Source organism: Anabas testudineus, chromosome 3, assembly GCF_900324465.2.
Source record: "Anabas testudineus chromosome 3, fAnaTes1.2, whole genome shotgun sequence".
Classification (NCBI taxonomy): domain Eukaryota; kingdom Metazoa; phylum Chordata; class Actinopteri; order Anabantiformes; family Anabantidae; genus Anabas; species Anabas testudineus.
The window spans coordinates 23,134,988-23,158,572 of record NC_046612.1 but is presented as its reverse complement, the minus strand read 5'-3'; the positions used below and the strand labels follow the sequence as shown (position 1 = coordinate 23,158,572).

At 42.4% G+C, this 23,585-nt stretch overlaps 1 protein-coding gene across 2 annotated transcripts in view; it reads right to left on the bottom strand.

Moving 5' to 3' along the window:
- The window catches only part of phkb (phosphorylase kinase, beta), an 80,500-nt gene that overhangs the window by 10,929 nt on the left and 45,986 nt on the right, over nt 1-23,585 (bottom strand). For both annotated transcript variants that reach the window (XM_026377868.1, XM_026377867.1), the window contains 6 exons: nt 10,903-10,958; nt 10,156-10,249; nt 4,091-4,174; nt 2,902-3,006; nt 1,901-1,983; nt 1,461-1,551 (listed from right to left, as the gene is read on the bottom strand). In XM_026377868.1, the coding sequence (XP_026233653.1) occupies nt 1,461-1,551; nt 1,901-1,983; nt 2,902-3,006; nt 4,091-4,174; nt 10,156-10,249; nt 10,903-10,958 (513 nt within the window). The remainder of the gene's footprint in view (nt 1-1,460; nt 1,552-1,900; nt 1,984-2,901; nt 3,007-4,090; nt 4,175-10,155; nt 10,250-10,902; nt 10,959-23,585) is intronic.

Genomic DNA, 23,585 nt, shown 5'->3' with positions numbered 1-23,585 from the left:
CTTGCTCCTGTGGTCTAAATGTGATATTAGCCATTCCAAGTGATGCCAGCTCCAAAACAAAAATATGAGGCGCAGGAGAGGAACAATCCTGTTCCCCCATAACAATGAGTTGATGAAGAGTGGAAGTGTTTCAAAGGTGGAGGAGTGAGCTGTGAAGTGAATAGCAAATAGGTGAAGGGAAGGAGGAACTTTAAAGTTAAAAAAATAAAAGGATGATATGAGAAAGTCTCTTCTGAATACCACAAAGTCTGAAAGAGAAGTTCGAGTTAGAAAGCCTGTCATAAGTTTGACAAAGCACTTGGTTAAAGTTACCAATGTGAAAATAAATCTAGTTGTGCCTTGGCCTTATTTTCCTGTTCTTTGACATCGTGACGATTGATGCAACTAAAATCAATCCAGTCCAAATATGCTTAGAGACACAGTCGAAATCCTTGTATGTGCAAACACACCAAGCAGATTCTGTTCTGTTTTATTTCATCTGCAGTAAAGAGTTTCTGATTAATTGTAAATTAATGAGCAGCCAGCTAAATAAAGAAATGTGTGCAAAGCTAGAATGACTTAAAATGACTATTATAATAAAGAGGGTACTGTTACTGGCAGAGGCAGAAAGAAAATCAACTACTGCCCCTTTAGTATAACTTTGAAGAACTTGTACTTTACCCTACATTTCTAGTATTTTTTTTTTACATTTTTACTCCACTAACGAGTAACCTAAGTAAGTAAATAAGGGTTTTGAAGTTTCTCTTCCAAACCTAAAAAGGCTTGAACATTTTAGATTTCTGCAGAATTAATACTTGAGAAAGAATGATATCAAGAGAAATCTCTTTTTTAGTGTGGTACTTGTGCTTTGATTTTGAATTTGAAGTGACATCTAATTGTAGTGCAGTAAGTGCTTATACTTTGACTTTGTTAGTGCCTCACTCGTGCCACAAATATAGTATCACTCAGCAATCTAAATGTATGTGTTTGATTCAGAATCCTCCAGAGTCGCCATAATAGGTTTCAGTAGGTTAAAAGATACATATTAGTGATTCACTTCTTGTTTATTGTCAAGTCAATCAAGTTCATAAGTCAATCCAGTGCATTTTTTTTTATAAACAACAAAAACTTTCTCCCCAGTAGTTTGGTCCAGTCTCAAACCAGCTCTACCTTTCCCAGGCAAACAAAAAAAGTTTGCCTTCCAAATTGAATCAGACAGACCAAGGTTAAAACCCAGACGGGCAACATTGCTATTTAAAAGGAGGCACTTTAGGTTAAGTGCTAGGAAGACTTTGTGTGTTCCCAAAGAAAGAGATGAAGCCCCAAGTGTGACCATGTGAAATCACATAGAATGACGCGTGTCTCACATACAAAAGCACTGTTTTGTTATTGTGTTGTAAATTATATTTATTTCAGTAGTCCCATCAAAGGCCGTGACAGTCTAATGACATAAGCTAAGTCCCTAAGTTGGATCCACAAACCTGAAGTCTGTCAACGTGAACTTTGACCCCTCCAATGTTGCCTTTCTTGAAAGACGCCAGCATGTCCAAGACAGGGTTGAAGCGACTTCCCCTGGTGAGACAGATACATTTGTGGCACATTTAACATATGGCTCCCTGGATAAAGGCCAATACTGCTGTCATCAGCCCAGCAGCCAGGCTACAGTGGTGCAGCAAGTAAATAGAGTAGCACCTTTCTGCTATAAATAGTACACAGAGGGAAGAGAGAAAGAGAAATATTAGATTAAAAAACAGGAATAAATTGTATCGTTATTGTCAAGACATCTTGTTGACAGAAAAACAGAGGTAGAGTGTGATGTATGGAGAGATGGAGGCGAATGAAGAATGCTGTTAGAAGGCTATTAAAAGACAGGAAGACAGAAAAAAATAGATAAAAGAGCTATTATGGAGTGGAGCATTACTTGATGTTGTCCTCACGGATGAGAACCAGAAAGAGAGGACGTCCCTGCATCTTCCAGCACTGTTTGATGAACTGCAGGGCATTCTGCGCACACACACACACACACACACACACACACACACACACACACACACACACACACACACACACACACACACACACACACACACACACACACACAGACAAACAGAGACACATTTCAGACTGGGGTGAACGTGCGTTTCAGTCTTCCCTGTTTCTGAGCAGAAACTAGCTCAGTGCCACCAGTTCAAACTCCTCAACTACAAAACTGATCAAAGTTTCCGATCAAGGTGAATTTACAAAACATATTTTAGGGGATTTTATTTCCTTTTTTCCAAACAAAACACTGCTGCTCTGGATATGCAATGCTTCTCTTTGCCAAATAGAAATATTCATTCTGAAAAATGTGCTTATTCGTTTGCCAAGTGCTACATCAAAAGATAAATATCACTCTTGTATCTGTGCATAATCGATTTGACAATTAGATTTTGTTTACAGATATATTATGCTGATGCTTTTGGACAGCATTTTTTGCATTCTGCTGATGCTAAGCTAAGCTAACTGCTCCTGGTTTAAGCTTCACATTCAGTATGCAGATATGAATCTCATCTTCCCGTCTCATTGAACGCTCGTCAAGAAAGCAAATTAGAGTCTTTCCCTAAATGCCACACAATTTATCACCATCATTTGTATTATTAAGGCTACAATGTACTGTATTTCAAATTAGATCTGACTGAGCTGCTGTTTTATTTAGTTTGTTTGCAAACTCAATCTTTAACGATTTGGTAAATCGATCAGTGAAAAGTAAAAGTAGATTTTTGTTAAGGAAAAGAAAAAAAAAAAAAACAGCCGAATCCAAAATCTATCTGTATGATGGCAAAAAGAGAATGCAGCCCGAGGCAGTCTTTTTCACAAATGTCACAGTGAACTTTTTAGACCAGACAAACAGATCCTCTCTCTGGACATATGACCCCAACTTACCTTAATGTCATCAATCAGCAGCATAACATCCTGGGACAAGTAAAAGTCACTTAGATCAAACACTATTGGGTAGCACACCACCGTCTTGCCCAGGATACGATAAATCTGGAGGGAGACACACACACACACACACACACACACACACACACACACGCACAAACATAGTATAGCATCAGAAGACAGATGGCACACAAGAGAGCCAAGTTTACATTCTTCTGGCCAGCGTATAAAACAAGCCATCAATCCTAAGATAGAGGAACCACACAAGGGCTACACAACCACTCCTGATAACACATATATATATACAGTGCATACACAAAACTGGTTTGAAAAAACAACAACAACAACAACAACAACAACAAAAAAGTCCTTTTTACACACTCAGATTGTCACAGGTGCACACACACACACACACACACACACACAAGCGTGCAGGCACACTGATGATGATAATGTCCTCTGGCAGTCTGCCATCTTCTCCATAAATGTTCCATTATAATATTGTCTTAGTAATGCGTTGTGAGCCATGATTCATTTGTTTGGCAATGTCTTTGTTTGAGAAAGCTGCTACAGCTCGACTTATTTGGTCGCGCTATGACCTTCATTTGGGATAAACTGCAAACAACATAAGCAAGAAGAATTAGCACACACACACACACACACATGCATACACACCTAGTTGAGAAGTAACTCACTGACATAATGCAATCGCTAACCCCTTTACTCTAACCTTATCCATCATTAACCATTAAACACAGTTGTTAACCTGAACCTCAATCAGCCCTGTGATGTTAGTAGGACTGGGCACAGTGAATGCCAGCATCACTAACTAAAATAACTTTAAACTAACTGATAAAGACACACGTTGCAACATGAACCATCACAATTAAATTTCTAACCCAAACATACATGTCCACATCGACATAATAAATCACACACCCCTCTGTGTTCAGCTTTCACTGATGCATGTTGTATGTTTGAATAAGAAAAAAAACTCTGTCTCCATGTTGAGTTTGGGCTATAGTCAACTTCTTGAAGCTCTGGTTAATGTATGCAGATCGATATGTGGGTGGTGTGCTGGTGGTCACCCATGACTAGAACAGCAGGGCAACATGCAGTGCAAATACAGTATATGTGTGCACCACTATGCACGTGCGTGTGTATGTGTGCGCGGATTCGTATACTGAACCTTGCAGGTCCCGATGCAGCCCACTGGCCTCTCTGGACGCCCACTCAACCCCAGCTTCTTATTGATAGCAAGGAAACGGTATGCCTGCAGGAAGACACACACACACACACACACACACAAACACAAAAGCAGATGCCATGTCAGTAAACACAACATTCACACAGCACATGATCTTAGTGCTAACCTTTCTGGTTTCAGAGAAATAAAATACCAACATCCCTCTGAGTACATTTCCCTGCAGTCACATCACTTTCGCGTTGAGACTAAGAATATCATATTTGATTCAAAATGTCATGCAGCATGGTTGCAATCCATGTTGTAATGAAAGCGAGTCCATCATCTGTCTGTCCCGCTGAGACATTGCTGTTGTTGCAACTCATAAGCTGAAATTACCTCCATATGGCAGCACCTCCTACTGATATTAGCTCTGTGTAAAGTTATGAGACGTGGAGATAATGAAAGGTCCCTGTGCTGCCATCAGCAACGTGCTTAGTGGACCCAAGCACACCCTTGGGTACTGAAGCTGATAACACTGTTGTACTGAGGTGCACGGGCCCCAAAAGAAGTGACAACGAAAGCTGGCTGAGTCCTCATTAGAAAAAATAAACATCAGCATGCTGTTCGATACTTTCGAAATGAACCACTTAGCATGCTATGCACGGCTAAACATTTCTACAGTAGAAAATAGCTGATGACGCCCTCTTTGGCTTGGTACTACTACTAGGTTACTGCCGTATTTAGTGAACCAGCTACGCTAACATTTGCAGCCTATGTTAGAACGGATAAGCAAGTTCTTACAAATTTGTTTTTTCAATTAACCTATAATTGAAAAAACAGTTCTATAATGTGTAACATAATAATACTGTTTATGTGATTAGGATAATCTTGGAAAGGGTTTGGCGATCATACATTTATTAAAGGACGTTTTTCTTAAAAGCAGTAGAATGGTGTTTGAAAGACGTGGGGCGTGTTGAATCTTTTTCTTGCTGTTAAACTGCAGTTTGTGATCTTATTTCTAGATTGAGATGAAAGTTGGTGCAATCAGTCCTTTAAAAGATATTTCACAATTGATCGAAGCCTGATCCTGAATTGGAAACCTGGCAGTATGGTCTCTTTGTCCAGTCCACACACTGTCAATTCAAGCCCTGCCAGCTTCACCGCTCAAGTAGTACAGATTGATTAGGATTGAAGTCGTGTTTATGAGTTAAAACCTGTTAACATTAGCAGAGCAGGGCGTATGCATGCAGGATAAGTGAGTTTGACATTAATGCTCTAGGGTTTGACTGAATAAGATGCAGCCAGGTTAACTACTTGTTTCACAATTAGTTTTTATGGTGTTAATTCTGTGGTGTCACCTTTGATTCCACAGTCGGCTCATGTTCGATTTTAGTTCATAGTGCACTATGATGCAGACATATAAAGAGCAAGACGGATAAATAGAAATGCTTTTTGGTTTCTGCAGCTCTAAAAGTAATTACATGGTTCTTAAATGAAAGGGTTACCAAGTTCATCAAAACAAAACAGAAGGAAAGGTCAGGGCCTCCTCCCTTAGCGAGCTCTGATCGCAGCAATGAGAATACAGTAACTCCAGCCTTTTAGTTTCCAGAGCACTTCTTTAATGCTACAAATAAAAGCTTCTGACTGCTGTGTCTCCTGCTGTCAAAAAGCACTGATTCAAAGATATAAAGAGCAAGAAGATGGACATTGATTTCTCGGCTCTGCTTGCTTGGAGCCCAGTGGTGTGACAGACTCTCAACAAGTTACCCTTAATGTGTGTGAGAGAGCTGAAGAGCTGTTTTATTCCAGCTGTCTGATGTGTTTGGGTGAGTGCGAAACCACAATAGTTCCTTTTGTGACAGCCTATGAATTCTACATTCAAATACCTCCCCATGTATTTTTTTTTTTTTATGAAACTGCATCAGTACACCCACACACTCGAGCGGCACTGCAGGAAATCTGCCTATCACAGCCGCATCCCACAGCACCGGCTCAAACTGCAATACAGGGCGTCCGCCAAAAGGTGGTGCTCTGCTACTCCTGTGTACTTCACCAACTGTTTTGAAACCCAGTGGTTGGAAGCAAGGGTCGGACCAATTAAAAAAAAAAACACAAAAAGAAGAAACAGTCTTTATATTAAAAAAGAGAATGCAAAATGCTAATTGCGGATTAAGTGGCATCACAAATCGCTGCCCTATCAGGCTGGGGATGAGACCTGGAAGAGAAAAAGCCGAAGGAGGCTGGAGGAACCTCTGCACCCAACACTTCCTGTGTGCAGAATACCAATGAAGAACAACAAGACACAGGCAGCCTATCAAAGCATCCTTTCAGTCCCTCACATTCCCAATGACCGCGGCACAAACAGCCAGCCTGACAGGTGGGAGAGATAACAAAAAGCTGCATTTAAAAGCTATACTCTGCAGTGGACACAAGGGTTTACTATCATTGGCTAGTTGCTAACAAACTGTGCCAAACTTTTCGTTCACCAAAGCGACTATTCTTAATTTGATATGAGATCAGGAGTATGTACCTGCACCTTTTTCTTTTCTGTTCATTTCTGTGTTGCTGCCCTAAATAGTGTAAATGTGCTGGTGACACAATAACAGATTTATTTTTACAGCAGACGCTCTCATCCAGGGGGACTTACAGTAAGCACACCGGCAGGGGTTCAACATCTTGCCAAACAGCTCAAAATGATAGTGTATGTATTTGGAATTAAATGTTGTGCATCTGTGGCAGATTATTTTTAAATCATTGGGTTGGACCATAAATGAGTTAAAAGGAAAAGTGGCTTTCATGTCTCTCTTAAACCAGAGCTCACATGCTGATACATACATTGAAAGAGTTGTTGGTCACTATAAAGCTGTTATTTACAGACTTCCTAGAATTACCCCAATGTAGGAGGTCCTGCATTTGAAGTTAGCTGGTATCTTAAGTATAATCTTTTAAAAAGAAAATGACCTCTGACAGAATTTCTAGATGCCAGTTGGTAATTTTTGTTGAAACCGTCTTATTTTACTGGCTCCATCTTCTAAAGCCTATTAGCTTCTGCTGAACTTTAAACTGTAATTTAGTTTAAAAAAAAAAAAGATTTTGAATGATTACATTCACCAGTAATGCTTCCAACAGAAAGGGAAAAGAGAAAGGGAAATCATTTATTAGCCTGGGTTTGTTCTTGCGTCACACGCCCTGCCCCAGTTGCTCGGGAATTTCTATACAGTTTGCTGCAATAGTTATAGGGGCTGATGCTAAAATGTCATAATGACCACTGACAAAAAAACTCGAGTAACACTCAGGTGGAAAAACACAGGAAATCACAGTGAGATCACCAGCCTTTGTCCAGAGTGTCTCTAACTAAAATGCCATCCCCAGTGTCATCCACATTAACTACCAGATACGAAACAAGAGGAGAAACTGCTAAAAGGGAGGCTATTTTTGGGCAAAGCTGTGATTTGCAAGGGTACGTATAAGCTTTGGGGCGTACGGGTGGGAATAACACATCGCAAAATGTAATTGCCACTCTCCCATCATCACGCAGCTGTTGTCAGCACAATCAAACGGCTGCGAGGGACGAGGTGAGCTGAGCAAATGCAGCCCGCAGCACTGGAGACGGCGGTGACTCCGAGATAAACAGATTCTGTCAAGTAAGAAACGTCTGTCTGGGCTTTGGATTTAATATTCAGCACAGCGCCCGCTCTGACTCACAATTGCATATCCATTTGAGAGGCTGAGCACCACACAGCAGAAAGAAAGGCAGAGGGGAAAGGAGGCAAAAGTAACAGGTATGACAGCTCAAAGGCGGACGATAGCCCCTGAAGGGTGGGAGGGGGGGGTTGTTTGGTGTAACGGACATAATAGAGGCCGGGTTGGATATAGACCTAGAGGGGAGAATGGGGTTAGAGCAACGGAAGTGACGGATATAGCAGGCGATGGACAGAAGGTAGAAATGCCTGAAGGAGAGAACAGATCCCGGAGAGATGACATGATAGCAGAAATCGTTTGTTTGTAGAACGTGGTGTGGAGAATAGACACCACATAACAGACATGACAGATGAGGAACAGAGGCTGGGGAGGAGACGAGGGTTTGAGTGACAGATCTGACAGGGCAGAGACAGAAGAAGGGGAGATAGCAGACTTCAAACAGTGCACATGCAGATGAGGGGCAGTATCAAGAGAAGAGACTAGTGCCTGAATGATGGATATGATGGGGAGCGAAACACACGTTAGAAGAGGCGTAGTGGTTGGTGTCATAGATATGACAGTAGAAACAGTGTAATCAGCTGTAGATGAAAGATGCAAAGCGGACAGCCTATCCCAGCTGTCACTGGGCGAAGGGCGGGTTGCACCCTGGACAGGTCGCCAGTCTATCACAGGGATGACATACAATAAGACAACCATTCATGCTCATATTTGCACCTAAGCGCGTCTTTGGACGTTTGGAGGAAGGAAGAGTACCCGGACAGAGCCCACAGGGACACAGGGAGAACCCGGCTTCTTCTTGCTGCGAGGCGACAGTGCTAAACACTGCACCACCGTACCCCTCATTAAGGAAAAGTATGGGTACCAGACTTAACTGAGTATCTGAATAAAGATCGTTGAGCATTTGCTCTTTTATATGAACTTTAATATCAAGTTACGTATGACTTTTGATATTTATGAGTTCGCTGATTCAAAAGGGATTTGAAACAATTTAGACGTGACGGGGCGATTCACTGGTGGATTTAGATTTGATGAAATCATATTAAATCCTAACCCCTGTTGTCTAGAACGTTGGCTTAAATATAAATGATAGGGATTTTTAGGCCTCGCAAGGTTTTTGGATTTCAGTGAATTTCAGTTTTCTGCAGCAGGTGGGCTGCCACAGCATTACTGCTGGAAAACAAAATAGCCTTTGGTTACATCCCTCATTAATAGAAAGGTTCATAATTCTTTTCCCTAAATACGTTATCACTTAACACTTGTGGCAGCCATGACAGAGTAGTTTACATAACAAAGGCACCAAGGCAAAGGGTGGAAAATGGTAACGGTTGTAATAACCATTTTATTTATTTCATTTTTGCTCATGATTTATTATTAAAAGGTAAATGGGTGTGATAATACTGACGCCCTTTAGGCTCCCTGAAAAGACCTAAATTTGATGTTTCTCTTAATTCTCTGAATAGGTCTGAAGAGTTTTTGCTGGGATTCCATCCAACTGCAGCTTACAGCTCATTTATATTCTCTTCAGAAGCTCAACAACGGATCTGCGTGTTTTGACCTCTAATTATTCAAATGCTCAATTGAAACAGGTGTTAAAGAATTTTAAAAAGTGTCCAGCCCTTCCAATAACTGCTGAACTGTAATCTGGCTGACACTAAGACTGATTTGCGTAGTTGTGGTGCTGGGGCAGTATCAATAATATCTCACAACTCCCTTCCCAAAAAAAAAAAATCCTTCCAATCATTCACAGTAAGCAGCAGTGACTGGGAATTTCCCTTATGGAGTTAAACATGTACCGTTAGACCAAGCAGCAAGGCACTGCGGCTAATCACACAGTGCACAAATTTCTGCAATCAGTGAGGTTTCAATTGACCGTTGGCGAAATCCCTTTCTGAAACAGTGACTGTCTAATCATAGCTTAGCAACTGTAACTAGGCACAGCAGGTCTGTCAAGCTCTGGATTTCTCCACATGTTGGTGTGCACGGGGCTGTAGTGAGAACAATGTTCCAGAGATAAAGAGTTTGGAGAATGAGTCTCCTAGAACCTCTCTAAACCAAAAACACAATCAGGAATGGTGTTTTTGTCTGCAGTGAGTCACTAACATCACCATGCATGGATAACTATAAAATAGTTAGCACACATTAGCCAATTACATTATTATATGGGGTTCCAGCTGACATATCCATGACACTGACATGACACTGTGCATCATCTGACATCTAAGATGCTGTTAGGGTCACATTAGCACGCGTATCCTGCTCTATATTCACTTTGAGCAACTTTATGTGAAGTGACTTTGCCAAGGACCAATTGTTTCTAAAGGGAAAAACATACCGTGCTCTAAGCATACCAACAGTGTTTGTGTTACCTTGACCAGTTCCTTCTGAGGCCAGATCTGGATAGGCTCCACCTGCTGCGGCGTCTGGGTCTGAATGCCATAGGTGTTCAGAAACACCTGCAGTCTGCACATACACACATTGACACACAATTACAATATGACATTCACAATTTGAGGCATTTTACTTGTAGCTGCTCTTGTACTTTCTGCACTGGCGCCCTTAAAATCTGCCAAAATGATATGTGCCATTACATTACGACTCTAACAACTCTAACATGCTATACCTGTAGAAACAGAACATTACCACATCTACTTATCCTATGTTCTCGTAAAATTAAAACTCATGTACATTTGATCTACTGTTAATCTTCATCTTCATGAAGTCACAGCTGCTCTCAAACCACAGCATGTACAGGACAACATCAGCTGACTGCAGAAAGAAGGCTCATGCAGGATTTCAGGGGCCCTGACAGCAGCAGTAATTGAAGCTACAGGTTAACAAGTTCCACAGAGTACTGACCCAGTTTGACACACACACACACACACACACACACACACACACACACACACACACACACACACACACACACACTCTTACATATGTATCCAAGCATGAGTACGCACACATATGCATAACCATGCGCACGGTGAGGAGTATGAAAGATGATGGCAGAGGTCGGGCTGATTTCCAGCTTCACAAACTCACCCTCGTTACACAGAGACACAGAGATGAAAGGAGTGCAGAAACACACCAAAAGACACACACACACATTTTACCTCTGGCTCTCTGCTATCAGGGCCACGTGAATCACAACATCATTCTCTATGGGACCCTGTGAAAGAGACAGATAATGGACAGATTGATATGTGAATCACATGTTGCACATGTCACATCAGGAGTTAGGTTATATTAAGCTGCTCTGTGTGTTTCTTTGCTGAGAACATTCCCCATTTGGCTACACTGGACCTAATGTAAACCTGTCCATTCATAGTTAGCTCTGTGTTGTTTAGTAGTAGTTTTTTTTTTTTGTTTATTGTGTAGTACTGTTGTTATATTTCAGCATCTTTTATCTTTTTATGACGTTAATGTCTTTCCTTTCTTCAGCAGTGCTGTTAATGTAAATCACATGACAGTCAAGCAAACTGGGAGAAACTTGAGCTGCTTTGAACCGAAATAAACTGACTTATTGTGTATATTAGTGTGGAAGAGATGAATGGAGGCCAGACAGCGGCTAAAATCTAAATTCAGCTCACTCCCTTATGAAACAATAGCTTATGTTATTGCTATCTGTGCTGTCAAACAATTCAAATAAAAGGAAAGCTCAGAATCACCATTAAGATGCAGGAGAGCTGGGCTGAGATGCGAATTAGGAAGGGTGAGGGAGGTGTAGGAGAGGAGGAAGAGCAGAGATGGAGGGAGTGCACTCTCCACAGAGTGAGACTGGAGAAGCTGAATACAAACTAAAACAGTTTGAGAAGCATTCGACAGATTTTTTAAGCCAAAAAACCGAAAATGAGAAAAACACAAAATGCATTTGCTGAAGAATGTTTTTCTAATATTTTATTATCAGCTGTATTATTAAACACGCTTTAGCCTCTTATCGAATAGAAATCCCACATATCTACTGGTTGAAGATTCTAATTTGCATTTGTTAATTTTCTCATTTTCACCTAATCCAAGGAGTTAATGGCTAAGATTAGTAGTCAGGCAAAATTTGAATATGACTGAGCTGCCATTATTTTTTGCAGACAGAAGGATTAAACAAAATAATTAAAGAAATAATTGCTCATAATAAAAATAAAAAATAGCCACATAGTGTAGGAGTCCAGTGTCCACACATCCTGCTAGGTGAAGTTGATCATAAGCATTCAAACTTTCCACCTCTCTAATTCCAATAAGGAAAATACAGACTAATATCAATCCAAGCCATTAGTCCAAACAGCAGATAAGTCTTTATACTGACTTATTACTGTACTTTTCCTTAAGGACACCCTGTCAAATACAGCTGAGGTACTTTCTTAATATTGTACATACATGGCTGGAAACAACACAATACAAATAATAAAAGTAGAAGTAAAAAAGACGTATTTGTGGTATTTAATCATGATTTTAACAAGCTGAGGCGATGTCCTGGAAGACAATAAAGGAACACACAGTAGCACCACAACAACATGAAGACATTCACAATTGGCCAGAATAGAGCAACGCATCACTCGTCTCGCCTGCAGTGCGAACGAAGGGCGACAGACAACATGAAAGCCAGGGAGAGGATAGAGAGGAGAAAGTGAGAAAAGAGGGGAGAGACATTACAGACATGTTGTCTGCTGTAATCGCACACCTTTCGGGGGTGCGTGGACAATCAGGAAAAACACAGACGAGAGAGAGAGAGAGAGAGAGAGACATCACAGTTGTTTGCCTTGCAGTGGAGCACCTGAACACAGAATAAATTACATGCAAATGGAGCCAAAAACGTTGAAAGCCACTTTCTGAATTCTGAAGTGTTCACTTCCAAAAGCCTGGATTTGAATCAATGTGTTGTTTTTTTTTTTGGAACGGGGAAAAAATAATATCTTTACCCAGTCACTATCATGTTCAGAGAATGTTTGTTTCTCTGTTATATTAATATGCCTAGAAATAAAAGTGTCTCTATGCCAATTTATCAGGTGTTTACAATTCAGATGCAGTATTAGTGAGTGTGACAGAATCTTTTTCCTGGTACTTTTATTCACAGTAGGTTTAGGTGCATTGCTTCTTTTTCTCCCTGAGTGTTGTCGTATTTATGAACTTGTAAATGTCTGTCTGTACGTCTCTTTCTGCGCCTTTCAACTTCTTGTTCTTTTGTAGTAGAAGTCCCATCTATATGTGTAATTTATGTGAGTGTGTGTGTGTGTGTGTGTGGACACCAGTGAATTGTAAGCAGAGACGATCATCTTCACTATGCTGAGTGATGGTCTATTCAGGGCCATTTAGGAAGCAGGCAGCAGTTTGTGACTCACAGGAGCAGCAGCTTTTTCATCTCTTTCTCATTGTGGGGACACACACGCACACACACACACACACACACACACACACACACACACACACACACACACACACACACACACAGAACATGACAGCAGCCTTGCGCATTAAGCCACACGAGCGCTGATTCCGGTGTGCACAGATGCTCAGATTCACAGCCGCTGACAGGGACGGGGAATAAGATGCACGCACAATAAGCAAGCTCGTGGATGCGCACTGAAAAGCTGGGAGCCATTTTGTTTTGGTGGATAAGAGCTAGTTTTAGCAAACAACCTCGTTATCATCAATCAGAGAGGGGAGAGGGAACAGAAGGAAGGGGGTTGGCTGAGTAGAAAAAATCTAATGTCTGAACACCAATCTCTCAGAATGAGTGGGGGAGCAATGGCTTCTAAAATGTTGCAACGCAACTCTCTCATTAGCACTGGCGTCTGAGCAGACAGAGAGCTCATTTGGCAAAGGAGAAGATATGGAAATGCACAATGGGAGGAATGTACTCCCTCTGACTTCTTCCTCCCAAGCGCCACAGTCGAACCTCTGTGACAGCTGCAGAGAGGAAAATGAGACGAGTCTTCAAATGTTTCTTTAAACAACCTTTTCAGAGGCACCGTGAAAGCGTCAATGTAGCGTGACCGAAATAGTGTAGAGCCCAAGAAGGGAAGTGGAGAAGATGTGCCATTTCTCGAGGGGGTGGGGGGGGGTTCTGCAATGGACTGCTAAAGCGAAGCTAACAAATCATAATGTACCCAACACGTACACGATGAGTCAGTCACTGATCTGATGTGAGCACAGTTAAAGCCTCATCTAACCCTTTAATACCTTCGTAGAACTTCCTGGTTTTGGATTTCAAACAGACAGAAACAAAAGCTAATTAAACAAACGAGTTAGAATTGAACATGAACACTATTTGAATACACCGAGTGTTTAAAGTTTGACAACTTCAACTGAGGACGGCACTGCACGGCACAAGAGCAACGTGAACGGCGCTAAACTGAAATGATGTGTTCAGCGAGGCAGAGCTGATGAAAACAGACATACTGTTTTAACCCTGTCTTGCATTACGCTCAGAGCAGGCATGTTTCTGAGTAATTGTTTTTTTTTTGGTTGTTTGTTTTTTTTCCTCGACTGGATATGCGTGCTCTCTTGCTCCGTCTGTGCCGTCTCCACCCACACGGTAAACCTACACACTAACCTCTGAACGCTACAAGTTCAATCAGCTTCTCCGAGGGCACTCTACTGGAAATCACTAGTAGAAGAAGAAGACAAGGAGAGCATTGGGGAGGCTGAGTGAGCCACAGAAAATTAACTGCATCGCTTCAACATGAAATAACTCCTGGAATGCAACGTGACAGATTGATGATTCTTAAGAGTGCGGTACGCTTCCAAGAGGGAACGTGCTGCTGGTGGTTGAACAGTGGAAATAAGAGAAGAGCAGCGTATTATTGATCTGCCTGAAATTAATTAAATTCTCTCTGCATGCTTCTGTAAACTGTACTTGCAGGGTTTGGGGGTGACCACAACGGGGACAAAAGGGTCACAGGACAATACAGTATGTTTCAGTTTCAACACCAATTGTCCAACAAGTGTCCCTCTGATGGAAACACACCTCAACACTCAGTACCTTAACACTATACACAAGAGGGCATGGGCAGGGCCAGAGACAGATCGTCTGCTTTGTGAACCTGAGGCTTAGGTCTGAAGGAGAAAAAGAGGTCTCCCTGCTACAGATCAGTACCACTGCAGGAACCATTAATTAAACCAGCTGAATACCTGCAAGTTTCTCCACTGAAATGATATGGAAATACTATTCATTTATTCATGAATTAGGCAGAACAAAGCTAAAACAATCCAATGAAGTATTTAATATTAATCTGAGAGCCCTTCTAGGAGGAGTGTTTGAAAATACATGCAGTTTAGGCCATCAGTGAAGGATGCGGTTGGAGCAGCTATTGATAGGTGGTGAGAGCAGCATGGCTGGACAATAATTACACACACGGAAGTCTGGCCAAGGGCTGTGAATATGGAAATGAACAACAACAGAATCAGCAAGAAGGGATTAAAACAAAAGGTTCACCTGTTCACTCTGGTCCCACATGGCGCGTGCTGCTGAGTTTGGTCTAAACAAGTCGTCTGGGGCTTCATCAACAGGCTGATATGATGTACTAATGATATACTGTGGCATTACAGAAGTCTGTGCCAAAAGGCATTTAAGTAAATCTTTCTGCAGCCAACAGAGGGGACTGCAGCAGCAAAAGACATTTGTCTACACATGGAAAATAACAGCTCAGCAGTCCTGCGTTCACAGCCCCGTGCTGACTAAGCGTAGTCTGGGCCAGTTTAAAAAATGTTTTACTGTTGGATGATGATGAAGCTGCTTTTATTTCATCTTTTCCTTTATCATTAAAACCCAATGAAAAAAAAGAATAAACAATGGAGTAAACACTGAGTGATGAGTCATCTAGTTATCACTTAAGATGGTTTCAAATCTGTATACACTGTATATTAGCACAGTCTGTTGTGTGAGACCTACTGGACAGCAGCAGTTGAAGGACGGGTGAGTGCCAAAAAGAACTCATTTCAATGGAGGAGATAAGTTCCCTTGTTGTTTTAGTACATGCTCTTTACCCTATGGATGGTCCATATCTCACATACTGTATGGTAAATAACAAATGGCCAGTAGAGAAGCGGTCTCTTGTGATATCTAAGGGTCAACTCATACTCTCTGCATCCTTGGGTCTTTGTCTGTAATCACATTGTGGTTAAGGACACAATGTTTATTTCAGTGAAGGTGAAGCAGTCACATGTGCGCTTTATTTATCCCTTTCACTTTTTCACATTGCTCAGTCAAACAGAACAAGCAAAAGTCGAGAGCTGCCATCACTTTTACTGAGCTCTGTCTGGATCCGCAACTGAAATGTGAATAGCTGTGTCCATCTGTGGGTAGGGATGCATCAGAGAGCAAGCAGCCACTGTGAACTGACCATCAATCTAAATGTCCACTTAGATTAAATAGAACTTTTTATTGTTCTTTGAATTTTTTTTGTAATTGTAGAAGGATTCAGTAGTGAGTAATATACTGTAGATCCAGGCCCAAGTAAAAGTCAGACACGTGGGGAATAAAGATACAATGCCGCAGTCAGGGAGCTGTGTTGAAATCTGTTTTGTCTCAGCCTGATAACACTGTCTGCCTCCACTTTGTGTGTCTGTGTGTGTTTTTGTGTGAGGCACTTCTCTGTGACAAGAAGAACAAACATTGCTGTTTACCTGGGTGTGTACCAACAAACACGTAGGATGACTAATGAAACGGGCGCATTAATAAATTGAGACAGCACGCATCTGTCACAAAAAACCAAACAAGGTAGAATAAATAACTTGACTCTTCATCTCCGCACCGCGATAGAGTGGAGAGAGACGTATAGGCAGGAAAAAAAAAAACCTAGCATTAGAAAAGCAGGAAATCACTCTCCGCTCAGACAGGAAGGCGGAGGAAGAAAAGAAGCGTTGAGATGGGACAAATTGAGACATGCTGTTAACAAGGGCTACAGTAGGACTTCCAGCTGCAGGACGGACTGGCAGTGCTGTGGTTTGCAGCGGGGGCAGGCTGCTGCGTCCTGTCCCTCAGAGATACAGCAGCACTAAATTTGACAAAGTGAAAAGCCATTTGGCAGAGAACGCTGCAGAGAGTCCCGGCAGAACAGAAATGAGTTTCAGCTCCGCTTCATTTGACTTTTTTCCCCAAAAATTAAAAGCACTGAGTTGTGACGCAAGATGAGAAGTGTGTCTGTGATCGCTCCTCCTCTTCCGCTCCTTCCTTCTTTTCTTCTTAATTTTCCTCCTTTCTATCCCACCTTACTCTTGTCTTCATTCATTACTTCTTTCTGAGCTCCCTACCCTTTTGTCCTCCCTTCCTTCCTTTTTTCTGTTCCTCCGTCCTACTTCTGTTTTCCTCTTTCCTTCAATCCTTTTGTCTTTCATTCCTTCACGCTTGTCTTTTCTCTTCCTTCTTCCCTCTATTCCTTCCTTCGTTCCTAGCATCCTTCATCCTTTTCTTTCCTACTTCCTCCTTTTATTCTTTGTCATCCTTCCTTCATTCCACCCTACCTTCCATCCTTCTTTGCTTTTCCTATCTACCTCCTTGTTTACGTTTCTTCCGATACCTCCACACTACCTGCCAACTACCACCGTCATCACTGCTCTCGCTCTGTCAGTCTCACTGTCACTATCTGCCAGGTCTCCCAGGTCAGAAGTAAATCATCTGCAAACATTTCACAGACACATCTCAGACGTTTCTGTCAATTCACCTCTGCCAGTAATAATACAACACAAACACAAACACACTTAACACAGGATGCAAATCACTTGAACTAGCAGCAGATTTATGTACACAGCTGCAAATCAGATAGCTGACAAAGCATCAGCACGTCTGATTAATGCTGGGAGACTTCATGAATTGCTTCTCTACAGTTAAAAGCTGCAGTTCTTGTCATTCAGTGTTATAATATCTTTCAACTGTGATGAGTGTTTATTTAAATTACTTGTTTTTTCCCTCCAGACAAATGCTTCCTGCACCTATCACCACCACACAGCCATTTATTAACTGACTAGCTGACTGACACTGTTTCAATGACTATTTTTACTTTGAGCTCAATATTTTATAAATTAAATGGAGCTCACAAAAAAAACTAAAACTTGTGTAGAAGTGAACGAGACTCGGTGATGCTATTTCAAGGTCAGGTCCCTCCCAGTGTGTCGGCTGGCAAAGAGCAGGAAGGCAAGGCGGCCTCCAGCGAGCATCACATCACAAAGGAATAGCACATTCAAAGACTTTCATATAGTTAAAAAGCAAGCAAGGGAATTTATCCGCCACCCCCTCCCCTCCCAAAAATCTATTTGAATGAAATATAATCCCTTCTTTTCATGCCCCTGCACAGACGAATGACTCCAGGCTCAGTATCATCCTCGGGAAGTTGGTCTCTGTGCAGCTCAGAGATTCATATATTGATGAGGGTATTTCAAAGTGTCAGGGGCTTAGTAGAAACATGTTGCAAAGGGGGGGGTGGAGGGGTGGAGGGGGCATGAAAGAAATGCTAAGTCATTTTGAATCCAAGCAGTGGGAAAAGGAGAGATCTTTTCTGTACGTTTTATAAAGTTGGATCTTTTCAAAAGGTCATCTGCTAGTAATAAAGACAAGAGCGTGAAGAGAATCTGCTGCAGTCAGAATATGTGTCATCTCTGCAAAGTTAACCACAATCACAATGAAAAGAAGGGGAGGTGACGAGGCGGGAGTTTGATTAAGGAAAAAGCTTCCAAAACAACATGGAGAGAAAAGAAATCAAGACAGAGAGGCCGACAAGTGAGGCAGGGAGACGGATGGAGGGTGAAGGAGAGAGAGGGAACGCCTCAGCAGAGGAGAACCAAGTGAAGAATTGGATTGCATGCCACTGGCCGGTGTAATTGTAAAGGCGCCCGGACTGAGAAAGCGAAACGATTGTTCCCAGCTCAGAAATATTATCCTCCGCCGAATAATCTTTATGAGTGAAGCAGCAGAAGGAAAAATAAATAAATAAATAAATAAAATCAATTGAAATTAAGGGCGAGCCACGGTGTGAGCTACAGGAGGCTCAGCTTGTCAGAGCAGCCCCGTTTGATATCACGCCTGGAGAGCCGGGGAAGGCTGGGGAAGATGAGTGGCCTGATTACTACCGTCTGTGGGTGTGCATAACTATCTAAGCACCGCAGTGAAAAATAAACACAGCCACATATGAAAATCGAATGCCTGGCGGTGACAGGTTGACTCATCGACTTGCACAGGTGACGGCTCTTCCATCTGTGCGTTCGCACGGACGTAATTCCGCATAATGCCGTAGCTCTCCGTCCCTTTACAAGTCATTTCAAAGCCACAAACACAAGCTGGCAAATGCTGTGACTTGCATTGACTTTCTAATTTGCCGGAGGGCGTGTGTGTTATTCCGAATGCATTCAAATGCATACACGCAGCCTGACAATGACCCTGGAACAGAAAGATGTCCTTAGTCACAGAGCCGGGCTACACTCACACACAATCGGTCGTACACACAGAAAAATGCATGAGGCCCATACCCACCGAATTACAAACGTTAGGAACAGATGGGCACTGTGGTTCTAATGTGCACACTCACTTACTTTCTCTCATTTTCTCTATCTCTCTGTCTCACACACACAGAAAATCTCTAAAATTGCCTGACAAATACACAGACTGCACTGCCACGCTTGTTGCTGAGGGAGCAATTTAAAACCGCTCTTCCCTTTGGACATATAGGAGAGAGCCAAGGTGAAATCTGATGTATTTGTGATAGTTAAACACCTCAAAGAGTACACAGCTGGGACATGTCAGCTACTTGTCAACAACAAGGCTGAAGTGCCAGAGCTGCTACAGGAGCTGCAATCTGTACTCTGTATCGTTGTGTATGCTTTTACGCCGCTGAAGTAAAAACTCATTTTATACCTTGAGTCAATCTAACATGTGCGATGTGTGATACTAGCGCAACCTGTGAACACTTTGTGGAAGTACTAAAGCATCAAACCTGCGCTTCGTCAATGGCAACAGCAGTGTTGTTCTTAGGAGAAGCTTTTGAAGTTAATTCAAACTGTAAAAGACACAGAGAAGAAAAATAATCTATTTGATTTGTCAGAACTGATAACGATCACTACGTCGCCCTCCTTTACGTTCCTGCCTGAGCTGTGGTTGTGCTGTCTGTCTGCCATCACTGGGAGACTAAGGTGGTGACAGTGAAGTTCAAGCAACTGAAACAATGGTGCTTAAGTCGGATTTGCTCTAATGCTGGCGATACATCAAACCATTAGTCGACAAAAACGCAGGAGTGCCAAGGCCATTAAAGAAGCACAGTGTGAAAACAGAGCAGCGCAGCACTCTCTCCAAGTGGCTGTTTCCTGCAGCAGCTAGCGTGCCATCCTCAGTGCTCTCTCTCCCCATCCCACACAAGCAGGAAAGCTGCAGCTAACAGGAGCCTGCAGCCAACAAATGACCACGACTAAACACTGACTTCACCTGGTTCCCAACACACATAGTGTAAGTCTTTAGTTTGCCTGTTTGTTGCTTTCAGTGCCATAGATGGACAGGTAGACAGGAGTTAAGAGCTGATAGCCCTGCTGGCTGTAGGATGTTTGTTTTGCAAGCATAGAAAACTTCCTAAACAGCTACTCCAGCGAAAATACGCCTGCTGCATAGCAATACGAAAGAGGAGAAAAAGGGAAAAGACCTGTGTGCTAGGTATGAGTGAGATGCTGTGCTCGCACACGGTGTTGTTGCTCCATCTAGTAGCAGCTTATACACCCCGAATGCAACCTGGACATAGAGAGTAATGACAACAAGAGAACCGAAGATGAAAGCGTGAAAAGAAAAATCTAACAGGAGGTATGTACATGTATACGGTATATTTACCCAAAAGTGCCAACTGCATTGATGTCATAGGGCAGATATAATAAAAATAAACAAGCCAAACCTGCTATATTGTAGCAGGGGTGTGTAGTTTTGGTCCAGAGCACCCACCACTGCACTGTAGAAAACTAGAAAACACACTGGAAGTAGACATTTTGTAATGACATATATTTTCCCTAATGACAAATGGCACCACCATCTTCTTCTATCTTGCCAAAAATGTGTCTCAATCATTTATTTGCAGTAAAGGCTCTCAGGGCTAAAGCAGAACTAGTCAGTGCTTGCAGCCTCCTGCCCCTCTTCATCAGGATGCCTGGGCTTGTACACCGTCAGCAGTAGCCATCAACAAGCAGCTAACCAGCCAACATCAGTCCCTATCAGCACAGCTTGCTCTGAACGCAATTCCCATATTCGTCTAACACCTTGAATCCAGCAGCAGGAGGCACCGCTATACATTAATATGGGACAGATGTGGCAGTCCTTTGTTCAAGTGACCGTTTAGATGAATTGAACATGGCAGGCTCAAATATTGGATCTCTACCTGGGTGTCTTTTAACATCCTCCCTGAGGCTGTGTATCCTGGCAACTTGCTTTCCTTTAGTTTCTTTGTGATACATCAGCCGCAAACAGGAAGACTCTGTACACCGGAGCTGGCCAATAACGCTGACATTAAGACAAAGAAACAACAGGGGCCAAACCTATCAGAGACCACTAATGGGCCTCCTGGCACAAGAAACAGCTTGTTGGACAGAAGATAAAGAAGCGTCTAAGGAGGAGAGTAACACACAACTTCTGAACGTGTACAGTATGAAAGAAGTATGTTCACGTGTTGGTACCAGTGCAATCAGAGGATGCATCCGAACGTGGGTGCTGTCTCAGGTGGTGTTACATGCTAAGTGTGTGAGTATGTCTGAGTGATGTCCATTTCCCTGCAGGTTAAGGTCAGTAGCCATCTCTCTAGAGCTTTTACTGTCACAGACCACTGGGCTCGACATTTCCCGCTCGCCACCAGGCCATTTGGCAAACAGCAGGGTTTAGTGCACTCTCAATCTGGTGTCATCTCAGATGCATAATGAAAGTAAAATGTCTGCATGTATATGTGAATATGTGTGATTCAGCTTGCAGTGCTTAAAAGTCCAAAATGCAAAAATGCAGTGTTACTTTGTGTGTATGTATTTTATTTCACATAGGTTACCAGGTGCCCGTGATATGACATGATCCTGTCAAGCCACCGCTGGAATGGCCTCTACATTAACATTTGTCTTTGGCAAAGAGATGCACTGAGACGATCATACTGTACTGCCACGCTATGATCGTCCATTTAGTGACGGTCACAGTGTCATCACACACACTGATATAGCTGCATGTACGTATCATATATTCCACAGCAAATGGACTGGAAAATAGCACACACACATCAGGAGGAGCGACAAGTAGTCCTATCTCCATCACCAGCTGCTCTCAAAAGGTATAATCCTCGCTATCAGGTCAGCTCACTCGCTGATGAACCAAATGGACAGGGTTCTGTTTTATAAAGTACGTGCAAAACTTCTCTGCATTTCAGTTCACTTGATAGTGCTTAGTGGGAGGGCTTTAGCTACGCTGAAAGCTGCTGGAGTCACACAGGGCCGGCGACTCTCAGTGGGATCAGGAGTCCTGTCAAACCATTAAACATCAAACAGAGTCAGTGGGTTTTGTGATAAGTAAAAAAAAAAAAGTTCTAAATGAAGTTCTACGCATGTGCTCTTACTGTTTCGAGTAGTGATTCCTCTGTCCGCTGCTTTTACAAGCTGTGCATGAATGCAACACACGCACACACACGTTAATGTTAAATATACCAAATGAAAAGCAATCTCTCTCTTCCTGCCTTACATTTCAGCCTCATGTCCTCTCTCCTGTCTCCGACCTCTCTAACCTCCCTCGCTCGCCCTTTTTCTCACTCCTTTCATCCCGCATCTAAAGAGGTATGTTTGTTCCCCAAGCTGTACTGTCCAATCAGAGGCCTCTTCCGACCCACGCCTTATCTCTGATTGATGACTGACAGCTCCTGCAGAGCGGGCCATATTGCAACTTTTCCATTAACCTTCTGCTCACATTCAATAGCGCCAGATGTGAATGCATGTGTAAACATGAAATATATAAAAGAACAATCTGAAGGAAGCCAAAGGTCCCTACAGCTGAGTGGGAAGTTGCTTTGTTTTTAAATACACGCGAGTGCTATATACTGTGTGTCCTGCATGCCCACACGGCTGCTGAAATCACAAAAAATAGAACAAAATTTAAAGCGACAGATGGAGAATACGATAAAAATGGCGTGAGAGGAGACAAACTGAGAGAATGTGACACAACAAGCGTGCCACAGCAGCTCAGTAGATTGGGGGTATAACGTTAAAAGCAAGTGTGTGACATATGCAGCAAACCCCACTAATTCCCCTTTACAGTCATTCATGACTTGTCACGTCCCCCAGTTGCTGCGCCTACTGTGTATTATTGCGTGTTTGTCACTGGGATGTCACGCTACGCTCCCCAGGGTGCGTTTGATCTGACTCACCCTCACAGCCCTGGGAGTGCGTCGTCTCTCTTGCAGAGCACAGTCGACCACAGCAATTTGGTAGCTGCTAAATTTATGAAAAGCTGCACCACAGGGTCAAGTTTAAAAACAATCCATCTGCAGCTATTATTAGATTGCCAGCAGCACCACAGTATGTGTTTTTTTTTTTTCCACCATTTGCCATGTGGCTTACATACATATTTAAGTTACGCGGCTTCATATTCTATTTAACAGGCTTCAAGTTCATTATTGTAGTAAAAGGTTCTTACATCGAGCTCCACTATGCATTAAAGTTGTATAAAGGTCCCATTCACCACCTAAATCACAACTCCCCTTTTTTAAATGCTAACTGTTTGAGGCAAAATCCATTTCCTTTCCCGGTAAGATGTACACATGATGCAAATTTAATGTACAATGCTTCTCGAACATGCAACATGGGGGATACGTGCGGA